This window comes from Fulvia fulva, chromosome 9 (assembly GCF_020509005.1).
Source record: "Fulvia fulva chromosome 9, complete sequence".
Classification (NCBI taxonomy): domain Eukaryota; kingdom Fungi; phylum Ascomycota; class Dothideomycetes; order Mycosphaerellales; family Mycosphaerellaceae; genus Fulvia; species Fulvia fulva.
This window is the reverse complement of record NC_063020.1, coordinates 49,933-67,071: the sequence shown is the minus strand read 5'-3', so window position 1 is coordinate 67,071 and position 17,139 is coordinate 49,933. Positions and strand designations below refer to the sequence as shown.

At 50.8% G+C, this 17,139-nt stretch overlaps 1 protein-coding gene across 1 annotated transcript; it reads left to right on the top strand.

Moving 5' to 3' along the window:
• Nucleotides 1-15,873: 15,873 nt before the first annotated feature.
• On the top strand, nucleotides 15,874-16,214 carry CLAFUR5_08803 (uncharacterized protein; the record flags this gene model as incomplete). Its single annotated transcript, XM_047907951.1, has 2 exons — nucleotides 15,874-15,925; nucleotides 16,054-16,214. The coding sequence occupies 2 exons, from the start codon at nucleotides 15,874-15,876 to the stop codon at nucleotides 16,212-16,214; spliced, it is 213 nt and encodes a 70-aa protein (XP_047766641.1).
• Nucleotides 16,215-17,139: the final 925 nt, after the last annotated feature.

Below are 17,139 nucleotides of genomic sequence, written 5' to 3'. Positions count from 1 at the left end.
AGGCAAGTACCCCTCGTCCGAGTGGTTGCTTGACTCTTGTGCATCATCACATATGACTGACCAAGATTCACTATTCAGGACACTGAAGCCTCTTCAAAAGAGGAAGTGGATCAAGGTTGGGGGTGGCTATCTACAAGCTACACATATGGGAAGTGCAGTAATGGGTGGTCCTTCTGGAAAGCAAATTGTCTTAGAAAATGTCCTGTTTGTTCCTGGCCTTGGAGTTAGTCTTGTTTCGTGGAATCAGTTCAGCCAACAGTTTGCTGTCCAACCACCCAGTTTCACCCTAAAATCCTTGTCTGGTAAACCCGTTGTCCAGACCAAACTTCGAGGAGGAGTACCGTTTATCCACTCGATCTCGGAAATTCTTGAGCCACAGCATGCTGGCATACGCTCTCAAGAACGTGACGGTACCGCTATGGCTAACACTGAGTCCGAAGATCAGTGGGAGCTATGGCATAGAAGATGTGCACACCTTGGCAAGGGACTGCTAAGAAACCTGCATAGAGTCACTGACAAGAAAGATCCCATTCCTGTTCCTTCTGAACACCAGAATTGCAAGGTCTGCTCCCTTGCAAACATGAGGAAGTTCAAAGGACCTGCCACAGAGAGGAAAGGGGAGAGGCTGGCCCTCATCTCCATTGACATCTGTGGGCCTTTTCAGGACGCAGTCTCTAGGCTAGGATACAAATATTGGCTTGAGATTGTAGACAACTTCTCTAGGAAGAAGTGGGTAATCCCTTTGAAGGCCAGGAGCGACGCTCCTGCAGCCCTACGGGATTGGAAGGTCCAGGCAGAACGGCAGTCAAGGTGCTTTCTGTCTGCGATCCGCAGTGATGGTGCAAAGGAAATTCTCGCCTTGCTAAAAGAGTGGGAGAAGGAGTTTGGCACTCAGATGGACACAACTGATGCCTACAACTCTCTTCAAAATGGACCTGTGGAAAGGTCAATTCAAGCCTCTGAGAACACAGTCCGGGCTATGCTTGAAGACTCTGGCATGCCAGTTGAGTTCTGGCCAGAAGCTTTGCAAGCACAGACTGTGATCAGAAACAGACTGCCTAATGGTCCGATCATTGATGGTATTGCTCTTTCACCAGAAGAAGCCTTTACTGGCCAAGTACCGTCAGTCGACCATTTCCGCGTCTGGGGATGCAAAGCTGTGGTCTATGTAGACCCAAGAGCCCAACCTCAAGGCTTGAGGAGAGACAAGTTGATGAACCGAGGAAAAGAAGCCGTGTTTGTGGGCTACTCAGAAAACACCACAAAACAATGGCTGTTCTGGGATCCCGACATGAAAGCAATAAAAGCGCATAGTCACGTCGACTGGTTTGAGAATGAGAAGGGGGGAGATATGGATCTTGGTATCACCTTCACTAACCAGCCGAGTCGAGCGCCACAGCGCAATCCTGTTGGGAGGAAGCCCTTTGGGGCGAAATTTTCCGATAGGGGATTATCAGAGACACCGTTACGAAGGCCAGGAGAAAATATTGAGGCGGTTTCAACACTGTCGAAGGCCGATAACGGTGGATCTGTACAGAACCTACCCAAGTCATCAACACCACAGCAACCGCTGTTTGTGCAACTTCCCCCTCCCCCAAAGGACATTGGGGAATACCAGAAGTTTGGAGATCAGGGTACTCCAATGAAAGAAAAAGAAGATGTCGTTCAGTTCGACCCATCCGAACACCTAGCGCCACCTCAGGTTGCAGGCAACAAGAGGTCAAGGGGGGACGGAGATGATAACTCTGAAGAGCATGAGGCTAAACACCATAAGGCTCTTATCGCCCAGATGTTCCATCTAGACCCTACAATGAGCTGGGTAGAGGAGATTCTGAACGACGTGGAAGAACATGCATTTGCTGCTGTTGGGCAGGCCATAGCCTATCAGCAGGAAGTGCCAATCCCAAAGTCCTATAAGGCAGCCGTAGGAGACCCCGAATGGGGACATATGTGGAGAGAGGCAATCGAGAACGAACTTATTGCCTTAGCAAGCAACAACACCTGGGAAGCAGTTGTACCGCCAAAGGGTGCGAATCTAATTACTTCTAGGTGGGTCTTTGATGTGAAAAGAATGATTAGTGGAGCCATTGAGGAGTTCAAGGCAAGACTAGTTGCAAGAGGGTTTTCACAGAAATATGGGGTTGACTTCGAAGAGACCTTTGCACCTACTGTTAGACATGATACTCTCCGAGTATTCATGGCAGTAGTATGTGAGAGAGATCTCGAGATGCACCTAGTGGATGTGAATAATGCTTTTACCCAAAGCAGCCTTCTTGAAGACATCTATATGATCCCACCCCCAGGAGTTGAAGCACCTCCAAACATGGTGTTCAAGGTCCTACGAAGCCTTTATGGGCTTAAGCAAGCAGCTAGAGACTGGAACAAGCTCTGTGTTGCGAAGCTAGAGAAGATTGGATTTACCCAGTCCCAGGTAGATCCATGCCTACTTATCCATACGGATAGAGACCTTATGGTCCTTACCCATGTGGATGACATACCCATTGCAGCTCCGAAGCTGTCAGATGTTCAGTGGTTTAAGGCTGAGCTTGGAAAAGTGTTTAAGATTAAAGATCTTGGTGAACCTACGAAGATCCTTGGAATGAGGATTACAAGAGACAGGTCCCAAGGCACTTTGAAGCTTGATCAAGGACACTATGTCCACGCTAACTTAGCCAAGATGAACATGGCTAGAGAGAAGGCTACGCCAACCCACTCACCTATGGAGAGCTACGAGCATTTAGTGCCTACGGCACCTATGGATGAGAGGTGCAACAAACAGGATTACCAGAGCCACAATGGTACCTGGATGTGGCCAATGACAATGACAAGGCCAGACTTAGCATTCCCCCTTGGAAGAATTAGCTCATTTGTTGCTGATCCCTCGCAGCAGCATATGAAGGCTTTGAAGAAGCTCTCCCGATACCTGCGGTCGTACCCAGACCTAGGTCTTATGTATAGAAAGGGAGGGGGCAATCTCCAGGGATACTCGGACTCTGACTACGCTATGGACAAAGTGGATAGAGTCTCAATTCTGGGATACGTGTGGTTCCTTTGTGGATCACCTGTGTCCTGGATGAGTAGGAAGCAGAAGTCTGTTGCAACATCAACAATGGAAGCTGAGTTCATGGCTATGAACGCAGCCGCAAAGCAGTCACAATTTCTTGCTGCTGTCCTCAGGGAAATGGGGTGCCCAGAACTGGTGGGAAAGAGCTCTTTCCAGCCGAGTGTAAGGGCAAGCAAGGGCACTGTTGACGAGCTAAGGCCAGTCAAGCTCATGGGTGACAACCAAGCCGCTTTGACACTTGTCAAAGATGCCCATGTGCATGAAAGGTCAGAGCATATTGATGTTGCATATAACTATGTCAGACATCTCTGGTGGCAGAAGAAGATTGCAGTGGACTACTGCCATACAAAGGACATGGCTGCTGATGGGTTAACAAAGCCCCTCAATGGCCAGCAGTTCCAAAACTTTGTAAGGCAGCTCCAGCTTGCGTAAAGGGATTGTAGGAGACCATGTGGCCTGAGTGGGAGTGTTGAGAACATACAGGCCGCAGGACAAGCATGTAGGTGTGGGTGTGTCATGTGATTAGATCACGTGACTAGGGTTTGCCAGCCTATAGGCTGGCAAACATCCGGACACCTAGCATCTACCTACACTAATACCGGCGATACTGTATGTAGATACACGCTATCCCATTAGGTCCTTCTTCGTCTTTCGTGTGATCCGCCGTCTTCCACTGCTGCGCAACTCGTACCTGTTTAACAGAGGACAATTCCTCTTTAGATTCTTCGCTATCTAGTAAGTCTACTTAATAGGTACGTACGTTATGCCCCGACTCGCTATATCGCTTATAGCGTCGTAGCCTTAGTACTAGCCGAACACTATCTAGTAACTCTCTACTCACTTCCTACCTCCTAGTATCCTCTAGAGGTATTAATTACGACGCCTTATCGAAGGTTAGAGACCCTCTAGACTGAATATACTTACGCTTTCGTACTTTCTGCTATATAAAGGCCTCGTTAGACTTACGTAGCTTACTAATCTCGCTTTATATAAGAGCTATCTAATACGCTATCTCTCTACTCCCTCTCTATTACCCTATTAAACGACCTTTCTCTTTCTACTACGCCTTTCTGAACCCGTAACGACGCTCTAAGACGTAATGACACCTATTATAAACCCTATCTCGTCGAAGTTATAGGTGTCCTAGTTAAGGATACTATACTTCTCCTTTATATTACGTATAAGTAAGAACCACTTCTTGATAACGTCTAGATCTTCTATTAGGGCTCGCTAACGATTGTATCTACGTATTATACGAACCTTTAGCTTACGATACCGCCTAATAAATCTGTCTATCTAATTAAGATTAGCGGGCTTAAGACTCTTCTCTTATAGTAATGAATCGGCTATTACTAGTATACTAGCCTTTAATAGCGGGAAACCTCTAAGATCCAGCTCGTGTATATACTCAAGTATTACCCTCTCTTCTAGCTCTATAAGCTTCTTCGAATTAGGCTCGTAGTCACCCCGAGGAGGTCGTCTATTTAATCGATACCCTAGTATAGTTCGAGACGCGTCGTATACCTTTATAGCAAGTCGATTCGTGATTGTCGCGTCGCGTTTCGTAGCCTAGATAGCTAAGGTCAGTTTGGCCTCGTTTAAAGACAATATACGCTATAATGGTAGTTATATAGCTATATCTATAGAAGTAGTACAGTTCTTAGCAAAAGTGGCCCGCTCGGTAGTATAGCCCGCTCGGTAGTGAAGTATGTTATCCTAATAGGACCTTCTTTATTTATATAATCTATAATTTCTATCTTCTATAGCTACGTAATCCGTACCTATTTAATAGGAGATACTAAAGGCACTAAGCGATATTTATATCTTATTCGACGTCTAGACCTCTCCTAATTATTGCGCTATCGTCTCGGTTTATACCTATTATATCTCTACTCGAGGTAGGCGTTATACTAAGCTCTTAGCGTTTAGGCGACTACGTAGTAAATATATGTCATGGTCTCCCCACAGAGTGTACAGAAGGTGGGGACAGAAGAGCCTCAGAGTGCTCAGAAGTCGTCAAGAAGTGACAGTCCAGCTTGGTGTGTGAGCGCCAAGAATCACATGCCCCGCAACATTCGCTACGGGACCCAGCCCTCCAAATTCACCCCTCTACCAAACCTTGACAGATTCACTTCGGCTCGTGACTGTGTGACTCACGGCACTCCCGCGAGCACCCGCGACTGCGCTGGACCCTGGAAGAAGCACGTGGAAGACTCGGAACGTAGGGCAGGTTGGAATAAGGTTTTGAGCAAAGCTGCTGAGCGCGGCTTCGCACGGGTTAGCCCTGTTGATGCGGGGACACGCACTCGCGAGGGTCGCGTATAAATATCTGGCCTTCCCCAGGCCTCTCTTGCTTTCTTCGTCTTTTGTTTTGTGTAGCAATCATACCATACCCTTTTGCATCTGCACTTCGCACCTGCATTCTCGCTTTCACCCTTGCATCTCACAGGCCAGGCTCTCGCCCTGACATCACAAAAGACCAACAAACCGTCAACCACTCGAGTCATCCTCATGGGTGACCACGCCACCGATGGAGGTGTCAACCTCGACAACCAAGACACTCCATTCCACTTCAGTGAGTGGACTGACATCCCCTTCTCGAACGCCGCTGCCTTCGGTGCCTGGGCAAACGCCAACCCCGACACCGCCTACGCTCTCATCAACCGCACCGTCTCCTCTTTCCGCGAGACCGCCCAGCAGGTCGAGCAAGCAAACAACCAAGCAACATACCTTCAAGGTATTGTGAACACCTTCCAGAACCTCGCCCCGCACGCCGACGACAACCGCCGCCAGCACTTCTCCAAGAAGGTCAACGACCCAGACGAGTTCGACGGCAACAAGAGCAAGTTTGAGGCATTTGAGACACAGCTCACCATCAAGCTGTTGGCTAATGCCGACCACTTTCCGCAAGAGAAGGACAAAGTCACGTACGTCTTCTCCCTCCTTCGGGGAGACGCCGCGGCTCAGGTACAACACTACATCGACAACGCCACGCAGACTATCGGCTGCCCGGACGTCCTCACCTTGATGCAGGACCTCCGTGCTGCCTTTGGTGATCCAGACCGTAGAGCCACCGCCCAGAACGCCATCCACAACCTCCTCCAGAAGAACAAGAGCTTCGCCGAGTACCTCGCGGCCTTCAACCGCGACATCGGGTTCACCGGCTACAACGAAGAGACCAAGAAGAGCACTCTCCGCCGTGGTTTGTCAGCAGAGCTTCTTCGAGCCCTCGAGGACAAGGACGTCGGTGCTATGAGCTTCCGTGAGCTCGTCGAGACCTGCCAGCGCCTCGACTCCAACATGAAACACACCGCCTCTCTCCTCGCTTCCCGTTCTCAAGGTCGTCAGCCTCGTGGTCCCGGAAGCCACTTCGCTGCTCCACTAGGCGCCGCCGCTCCTACGGCTCTCCCTCCCGTCTCTGTAGGTGACGCTATGGATCTCAGCGCTGGTGCCGCCGTCCCTCGAGTCCAGGGCCTCGTCAACGGTAAGCTCACTCCCGAAGAGAAGCTTCGCCGTCGCCAGGCCGGACTCTGCACCTACTGCGGCGGTCCAGGCCACATCGCAGCCAAGTGTCCGCAGCTCGCTGCCCGTAACGCCCGCAACCCGGTTCGCGGCGCTGTCGGCGCTATCGAGCCTGCTCCTGCTGCTCCCGCTGAGCAGGAAAAAGCCTAGGTCTTCCTCATCGACGCGATGAAGACCAAGAACAACGTTTACCGAAAGTGAAGAGAGGAAAGAAGTTGAGGATCAATACAGCACAGCTAGACCTGTACGACGAGACGGGCAAGGACCACGCTTGCAAACCGTTCGTCACGAATGTAAATATCGGCTCAAAGAAACTCTCTTCTTCCAATCTCACTCTCATGGACACTGGCGCACTAGGCGAGTCTTTTATGGACTATAAACTCGCGACCTCTCTCAACCTCGAACCCCAGGAACTGAAGTACCCTCGCACCCTTGAACTCTTTGACGGCACGGAGACTACCACTGGTAAGATTACTCATGTTGTACACACGTCAATCACCCTCGGAGGCAAGCGTATGTCGATCACCAGCTTCCTTACGTCCCTACCGCATCAGAAGTTTATCCTCGGCCTCCCCTGGTTCAGACGACACCGACCTATCATCGACTGGACTTCCCTTACTGTCAGCTTCCCTCCAGAAGTTCCTCCGGCACCTCCGCCTTCTCCGCCGCCTCAGCGCGGTCCTGAGTATACCAAGATCTTCCAGGTGAACGCCGCTGCCTTCACCACTGCTGCTAAGCAGCCCAAAGCTCAAGTCTTCGCCGCCTCTCTCCGCGATATCGACATCGCCCTCGAGAAGCTCGACAAGAAGCGTACACCTACCGACCCTGCTACGAAGGTCCCTCCTTGGGCACACCACATCCTCCACGTATTCGATGCTAAAGCCGCAGACGAGCTACCTCCTCATCGCCCTCACGACCACAAGATTGAGCTAGAAGAAGGTGCAGAGACACCGTTCGGACCGTTATATTCCATGTCCCGAGAAGAGCTTATCGTCCTCAAGAGATACCTCGAAGAGAACCTAAAGAAGGGGTTCATTCGAGCGAGCCGTTCCAGCGCTGGCAGTCCCGTCATGTTCGTCAAGAAGCCCGGCGGTGGTCTACGCTTCTGCGTAGACTACCGAGGCTTGAACGCTGTTACAAAGAAGAACCGCTACCCAATACCGTTGATTCAGGAGACGCTCGAGCGCCTCTCTAAGGCCAAGTACTTCACCAAGCTCGATGTCATCGCTGCGTTCAACAAGTTACGAATGGCAGAAGGACACGAGTATCTCACAGCCTTCCGTACTCGCTACGGGCTGTTCGAGTCGCTCGTTATGCCCTTCGGCGTTTGTAACGGGCCTAGTACCTTCCAGAACTTCATTAACGACATCCTTCAGGAGTTCCTCGATCAGTTCTGCACTGCCTACATCGACGACATCCTAGTCTACAGCGAGACCAAGGAGGAGCACCGCGAGCACGTCTGTAAGGTCCTTCAGAAGCTCGCAGACGCCGGCTTGCAGCTCGACATCGACAAGTGCGAGTTTGAGAAGACCGAAGTCAAGTTCCTTGGTTTGATCATTACCGCAGACGGCATCAAGATGGACCAAGAGAAGATCGACGCTATCGTCGAATGGGATGCTCCTACGAACGTCAAAGAGGTCCAGGGTTTCCTAGGCTTTGCCAACTTCTACCGCCGCTTCATCCACGCATTTTCGGGCGTGGTACGCCCTTTGACGAAGCTCACGCGCAAGGGTGAGAAGTTCGCCTGGACCGACGAATGCCAGGAGGCTTTTGACTTGCTCAAAGCGAAGTTTGTTGAGAACCCGCTTCTACGGCACTTCGATTTCGAACTGGAGACCCGTGTAGAGACCGACGCATCCGACGGCGTGGTGGGCGGTGTCCTGCTACAACGCCGCTCGCCTGAATCCCCCTGGTTACCTGTCGCCTTCCTCTCCAAGAAGATGACCGCCACGGAGTGTAACTACGAGATCTACGACAAGGAGCTTCTCGCCATCGTCAAAGCTTTCGAAGAGTGGCGCCCCGAGCTCGAAGGCTCTGCTATGCCCGTCCAAGTAAGCTCCGACCATAAGAACCTCGTCTACTTTATGAAGAGCAAGCTGCTCAATCGTCGCCAGGCCCGCTGGAGCGAATTCCTCTCCCGGTTCAACTTCGTGATCTCGTACACGCCCGGCAAGGCCAACTCGATGGCCGACGCCCTTACCCGCCGCCCTGGTGACTCTCCAGTTGATCGAAGAGGGGGCCGGCAAATCGCAGGGCAACAAGTCATCAAAGAGCACAACCTCTCTTCCGAGCTTCGAGAGTACCTATCGAATGGCCAGCCTACGCTCGCCGCTTCCTTTGCTACTCTCGTGCTCGCTCCTGCCTACCTTGACGAGAGTGACGATGAATCCGAGCCTGAAGAATACGCCTCGGACGCTGAGGACTTGAACGACGATGAAGAGGGCTCAGTAACGACCGACGGCTCATCCGAATCAGACTTTGAGGGGTTTGATAATGAGGAGCAGCCCGAAGGCATCATGGCACGAGTACGAACAGCGTACGATGCCGACATAGACGCCCAAGAGTTAGTTCAGGCCCTTGAATCTGGCGCGAGGACATTCCCGGGCTTCTCGCTGTCCGAGTGCGAGCTCCAGGAAGGTGTCGTCTACTTCCGTAAGAAGCTTTACGTACCGCAGCCCGAAGGCTCTAATATCCGAGCTGAGATTCTTCAAATCATCCACGACTCCGCCTCTGGGGGTCACCCAGGCGTAGCCAAGACCCACAAGCTCCTCGCTAGGTATTACTGGTGGCCGCATTCCTGGAAGGACGTCCGCCGCTACGTGCTGAACTGCGCTGCTTGCCGAAGAGCCAAAGCTAACCGCCACCGTCCCCACGGTCTCTTGCACCCTCTCCCGGCTCCTGATCGTCCGTGGAAGCACATCACTATGGACTTTATCACCGATCTTCCTCACGGCAAGACCTTCAGCGGCGTGAAAGCAAAGGCCCTTCTAGTGATCGTGGACCGTCACTCCAAGGACCGGTACATGATCCCGTGCTGGAGCATGACCGCAAAGGAGACTGCTCGCTTGTTCTACGAATTCGTCTGGCGCTTTCAAGGCCTCCCGGATAGCATCACCTCTGACAGAGGCACCCAGTTCATCTCGCACTTCTGGAAGCGTCTGTGTGCTATCCTGGGCATCAAGCATAACCTCTCGACCAGTTTTCAGCCACAGACCGACGGCCAGACCGAAATTACGAACGCTATCCTCGAGCAGGTCCTTCGTTGCTTCGTCGACTACCACCAGAAGGATTGGCCTCAGCATATCCCTGCGGTGGAGTTCGCTACTCGTAACTGGGACTCGGAGACTACTGGCTACTCTCCCTTCTATACTACGAGAGGTTACCACCCTCGTACAGGCATGGAACCAGAAGAACCTCTCCCGCCTACCGAAGACGCAAACGAGCAAGCAGCAGACGAGTTCGCTACTATGCTCTCACAGATCCATGAAGAAGTTCACGACGAGATGGTGTACGCACAAGCAATCTACGAGGATCAAGCCAATCGTCGTCGCCAGCCAGCTCCCGACTACCAAGTAGGCGATATGGTCTACCTCAACTCCAAGAACATCAAGACAGACCGCCCCTCCAAGAAGCTGAACTGGAAGAACCTAGGTCCTTTTGAGATCACCGAGCGTATCAGTTCACACGCCTACCGTCTAGCTCTTCCTGCGAACATAAAGATCCACGACGTCTTCCATCCCGTACGCCTTCGGCCGTCGGCTGAGGACCCATTCCCGAACCAAAACCAAGACATGCCAGGTCCTCCCGATGAAGTAGAAGTCGACGAGCCTGTTAACCTACCTTCTGACGACTATGCCGTCCGCAAGATCCGGGGAATCCGCGTAGAGCCCAACGACGTTGAAGGACTACCGCCGATCAAGTATGAAGTCGAATGGCAAGGTTGCCCTGAGTGGGATACCTCATGGGAACCTATCCAACATATCATCTTCAATCGTCAAGCAATCGAAGAATACCACGCCCGCGCAGACGGCCCAGAAGTCAACATCGGCAGGCTCTTCGAATCTGAGCTTTTCGACGGGGCTTACCAATGGTGTATCGACCATGACATCAGGCCTAGGCCTGGTACTGAAGCTGAACATCCTCGATATGTGGAACTACTACGGCTTCGTAGGAACTCAGCTTTGTTCGGGGGGGCTACTGTCATGGTCTCCCCACAGAGTGTACAGAAGGTGGGGACAGAAGAGCCTCAGAGTGCTCAGAAGTCGTCAAGAAGTGACAGTCCAGCTTGGTGTGTGAGCGCCAAGAATCACATGCCCGCAACATTCGCTACGGGACCCAGCCCTCCAAATTCACCCCTCTACCAAACCTTGACAGATTCACTTCGGCTCGTGACTGTGTGACTCACGGCACTCCCGCGAGCACCCGCGACTGCGCTGGACCCTGGAAGAAGCACGTGGAAGACTCGGAACGTAGGGCAGGTTGGAATAAGGTTTTGAGCAAAGCTGCTGAGCGCGGCTTCGCACGGGTTAGCCCTGTTGATGCGGGGACACGCACTCGCGAGGGTCGCGTATAAATATCTGGCCTTCCCCAGGCCTCTCTTGCTTTCTTCGTCTTTTGTTTTGTGTAGCAATCATACCATACCCTTTTGCATCTGCACTTCGCACCTGCATTCTCGCTTTCACCCTTGCATCTCACAGGCCAGGCTCTCGCCCTGACAATATACTAGCGCGAATATTATAGACGCGCTTTAGGAGGTGTTTACCGAGTACTCGATCTTATACTAAATCGGGTATTTCGTAGCCGATAATACTAGTAATAACGACATAGCGGTTAATACGCTAATAAGGAGGATGTAACCGTAGATAAAGGTCTATTACCGTAAGGACCGCCGCCTACGATATTTTGGCTATATTACTAGCCTCTACGTAAAGTCGCTACTACTAGAAGAGTTATCTAATCGGGACCTAAAGGAGCTAGAACTAAAGACGGAGGAGGGCGTATTCGCGGTAGTAGAGGCGTTCTAGTATACTTATAGTACTATTAGTAAGCTATATAATGTAATAAAGTAGTAAGAGCTTTAATATAGAGGTTAGACGAGTTTATAGAGGTAGTAGGAGGTGAAGGGTTAGAGGAATTTAATAACCTTAAGGTAAGTAAGGGATGCCTAGGATAGCGTACGTAACGGCGCTAGTGCTTATCTAAGCCTATCTATTAGCCCGGGAGCTTCCCGTCAATATACCGAATAAAAGCCGTTATCGTTATCCTCCTACCTATTCACCTCTTTTACTAACTTATTATCCTATAGCTTACTCAAGACAACTCTACGCGCTAGAACAGCTTCTATTATATAATCAGACGTGCTATTATAATTAAGAAACGTATTAACACCTTCTACTTCTAAAACAGGGGCGATCCTACTATTAAAAATAATGCGCCCTCGACTAGTAACTAGTATTAAATCGATAGGCTATATAATACGCTATAGGTCTTCGAGATTACGACTATAGATACCTAGGGCGAGCAGAAACACCTCTTCGACTAGTATCCGACTCTCTACTTTATACTTGATACCCTTAACGCCTATAATACCGAGTATAAGTAGGAAACCGAGAAAGACGATTCCTTCGATTATCTCTCGAAATACTACGAAGCCTCGTAGCGGAAGGTCGAGAAGTACTTCTAAGCCGTAGACGATATACCTATCTACTACGCCGTAGTAATGCTAAACCCTATATAGAAACACGCGTAGTTTGAAGACCTCTAGAGCGCCGGTACAAAAGATTAGTAGTCTTAGATTAAGAGTATAAAAGTATAGGCGATAGATATCTAGGAGACGTTCTATAAACCCGCTAGCTAGATTAATACCTCTACGGATACTATAACACCTCTAAAGAAGCGGAAGGGGAAGAAGAAGTAGTTATAATCTGTTAGGAACCGCTGTACGTTATCCCAACCGGGCTTGGATCTTTGCAGTGATGTCTCTGACTCGTTGAGAAGGTAGTGGTCCCAAACAGTATATGGTGTATACTTTAAAATGAGTTGAGCACGAGGCTCCTATCTACTTGCAAAGGAGCGTCGTCTATATAGTACTATGTCTTGGCGCGGTCACCTCGCTCACGAGTGACCTAAGTGACCCTGAGTCACCTCGTTCACGAGTGACCCTGAGTCACCTCGTTCACGAGTGACCCAAGTGACTCCAATACACTGGCTGCCTAGTGATCTCCCCTCGTTCTTCGCTTGTCTGACAAATGAGCTTCTCCCACCTTTCAGACCGTAACACCATCCCCCTCCCCAGGATCGGTGTCCCAACGATCACGTGTCATGATGATATAAGCGAATGTCCCATCATTTTCATTCCTCAGCTTGTCCAAAATGTCTTCCTCCTCGTCACAGAAACGCGAACTTCGTGCCTCCCGCATCGAGCGACAGAATCACCTGGCCGAGTCCCCCTGCGAGAACTGTTGTTCGAAGTTGCGTCTGTGTTTCGTCATGCCTGGCTCCGACTCGCGGTGTTCCGAGTGTGTCCGTAGAGGTCGCGCCTGTGTCCGTACGTCGTGGGCCGCCATAGATCGGACCGAAGCATCCATAAAAAGAGAAATCGAGCTGGCGGAGCAACAACAGGAATCGCTCCTACAGCAACTGGAGCAGGTCCGGGCGATCCTCACCAGGAAGCGCCAAGTACTCGAGCAGAACCGTGCCCGTGAAGAAGAAAAACTCCGTTGCTTGGATCGTGAGCTCGCCGCCGAGGGAGACGATACTCGGGTCGTCCACCTGTCCGCATCCGAGCTGGAGAAGAGCCTCCAAAGCGTCGGTGTAGCGTCCCCTTTCTCCTGGTCTGGTTTTTGTTCTGATCCTCCTCCCGAGGCGCCTTCGTAAGTCGTGTTCCAGTAGTCGTTTATCCGTGTCGTTGTGTTGACTTCTAGTCCTTAGGTCATCAAATCAAGAAGCCGCTGTTTGATGCCTTGTCGTCAGGTCGTTTCTGCTAAGCAGATTTCGAGAAGAAGTTCTCGCATTCCTGGTATGTCTTCTCTTCGCGAATCATTGCGTTGAACTCGCGGCTAACCATATTCTTCTTCTTGCAGTTTTTTGCAAAGTGGCCTTGCTCGCCATATACGTAGCAGGTGGAACCTTTGCTCTTCAGCCCCCTTCCTGTCCTACGATCCGTTACGTCCAATTCCATTGGGTCTCCGTAACTAGGGTCCTGACTTCTGGCCTTGAAGCCCCCTCTTCCGCTCGCGGCGGTTCTCTGGTATCCAGGCTGTACGTGTCGGTCGTACCTCAAATCCTGGAGCCTTTCGTCGATCTCCTTTGCTGCCTTGATCATCGCCCCTAGCGTCACAACGCTGGCGTTTCGGGATAGTTCGGCTTTAACGTTGTCCTTCAGCCCGAGGTAGAACTGCGATCGCAATGCTGCGTCGTTCCATTCTAGGTCGGCGGCATATCCTTGGAATTCTGAGGCGTACAGCGCTACAGAAGTGGTCTGTCGAAGTTGTCGGATATGTCGGTCGGCGTATACCTCCTCATTCGGTATCCCGTATAGATCATCGAGTTTCGTCTCAAACTCGTCGTAGTCGTGGAAAATTTTTCGAGTTTCCGTCTTCGGTGTCCCCCCCTCACCCTGGTTGTGGAGCCAGTCCTTGAGGTATGGTCGGAATCCTCTAGCTGCTTTTCCTCGTAGGAAGGATGCGGCGTACAAGACCTTGCTGGCCTCGCCTTGAAACTGGTGTGCGTTGAAGTGAAGGTACAACTGAACCTGCAGTTGAAAAGCCTCCAGTTTGTCCTTGGTCCCGTCGAACGTCTCCGGCGTAGACACCTTAGGTGCACGGTGGTGGTCCTGTGAGTTCAGCATACTCATAGGAGCGTTGTTGTTCTTGCTGCTTCCTGTAATCGACATTTCGCTCATTCGTTCCGTAATGCCAGTTGACTGTGGCGTTCCTTGTCTTGACGGACTCCGGGTAGCGTCTCTCCCAGACATATGCAAAGGGCCCTGGTGGTGGTGCTCAAAGTTGTTAGGAACCGCTGTACGTTATCCCAACCGGGCTTGGATCTTTGCAGTGATGTCTCTGACTCGTTGAGAAGGTAGTGGTCCCAAACAGTATATGGTGTATACTTTAAAATGAGTTGAGCACGAGGCTCCTATCTACTTGCAAAGGAGCGTCGTCTATATAGTACTATGTCTTGGCGCGGTCACCTCGCTCACGAGTGACCTAAGTGACCCTGAGTCACCTCGTTCACGAGTGACCCTGAGTCACCTCGTTCACGAGTGACCCAAGTGACTCCAATACACTGGCTGCCTAGTGATCTCCCCTCGTTCTTCGCTTGTCTGACAAATGAGCTTCTCCCACCTTTCAGACCGTAACATAATCGTAATCGTAAGCTATAGAGACTCAAATATAGCCTATTATTAAGGCCGATAGCGAGGACGATCTTCGAGCTAATCTATCGAAGTTTAAGCGCCGTAAGATTACGGACTTATTTATACTAATACTAAGGGTTAACTTATTCGAGCGCCACCTATTATAAGCTTATAAGCCTGATTTATACGCCGGTAAGTCACTAAAGGAGATTAAGGACTAGAAGATAGCCCTATACGACGTGCTTAGATACTAGTACGTACGCCGAGATATAGAGCCTAAGCTAGTACGATTTGCCTTCAATATACTAGCACTACCGCTTATAAGCGATACTCTAGAGCGTAGCTTTAGTGCTAGCCGTAATATAATATACTATCGAAGATTATAGCTCGGAGACCTCGTTATAGAGGCCTGTAGTTGCCTCCGTAACTAGTACGGACCTCTAGGTAAAGGCGAAGATATAGATAGTAAGGAGACGATAGTTACGGACTATAATACTAACTTTAATAAGCGGACGATTCAGTAATAGTAGGAGGTATTAGAGAGTAAGGTGAATGAAGAGGTATAGGCAGGACCGAGCAATAGCAACAACACCTTGTAAACTACATCTACCTTCCTATTTAGGAAGGAGGTAACCACTGGTATGCTAATGGTGAGCCCAATATTCAGTTGGTTATTTGTTGGTGAGGCTCAAAATTTACCGGTAACCATACCAGTACGCTCACTGACATGCGACGTGTCAAGAAAGGACGAGCGAGCTTCTGTGACTCAGGCTTTTTGAGGACACATGGTTGCTTCGAAACAACGGCTTCCAGGGATGTCGATGACTATCTGTCTGAGCACATGCTGGTAGTATGTATAGAACTTCCACACACACGATTTCTCGCCACTCGGATTTTTTGGGGTCTGTAAAGCTATGCTGCGATGGTATAGATGGAGGGGATGAGGAATTATAACGGTTATCTATCGGCACCTGAACACGTACGTACGTGTAAGGTCAGGTTTCCTGCAGATATCTCGTTGCCTGAGAATCTTGAGTCAACGTGTCATCCCTCGAAGCAATATCTCTCACTGCCCTTGCCCTATGTAGGACTAGTACTAGTACAAAGACAGGACAGGACGGGACAGGATCAAATCTTCCTCCCATACCCGCAACACCACCACCAACCCCGCTCCCACCGCCGCAAAAAAGGCCCTCCACCACCGCCCAACCTACTTCGTCACACCCCGCTCTCCTTGCCTTTCTGTTCGGCCTTGTGACGGGTCTTGATTAGAGGTGGTATATGGTTCCTGTTATGCTAGTCGTGGTTGGGGTTGGGGTTGGGGTTGTGATGGGGGGTGTGGCGATTAGTGCGACGGTGTTGGAGGGGGTGGAGGGGGATGAGGTAGGCGAGGAGGGGGAGGAGGGGGAGATGAGGGAGTTATGGTGTAGATGTCTGCTGGAGTTATGGGCTTGGCTTGAGTTCGAGGATGAGGATGGCAAAAAATGTGCTGTTGGCGGTTGTGAACCTCCAAAGGTAAGCGTAGCGGAGTGGAGCTCTCTACCAACCCTTCTAGACTACAAAGTAGCGTGCGATCCACGCTACCGCTACCCGACGTACAGTGCTTATTATACGACGACATAGGCGTTAGCGACGAGTATATGTTTGCGAGTTCGCCAACAGGCACAGTGCGGTAGGTCACGTGACCCTAAAGCTTGAAAGTTGACCAATTAGAGCGGGCGCCAAGGCTAGTTGACGGCTGGTATAGAGCTTCACTCCCTCGCTGACGCCTCACCTACGTACTCGCAAGCTTGTACTCCGGTGTGGCTAGCGCTCGGTCGCTACGCTTAACCATGATGGTTGAGCTTTGGCTTGGAGTTGGTGTGCTGATGTGCTGATGTGCTGAGTCCCCGATGGACGACTGGGGTCTTTGCGGCAGCATCTGAGTGCAGTCTCGATAGATCAGCACGACCGGAATGGCGCTGTGCATCAAGCCTTTCACAGTTGTTGAGCTTCATCGACGAATCCTTGGACCGTCTTAGAATGCATCCTCGCCTCTGTTGCATCCAAATTTCATCCACACCTCGCGCGCCCGCCCTGTATCCATGTACTGCTTCGTAGCCTGATAGTATGATAGTGTAGCGCAGCAAGTGATGTCTCGTTGGTAGTGGACGACAGCAAGAGTGCGAAGATTACGAACATCAGGAAGTCATTGTTC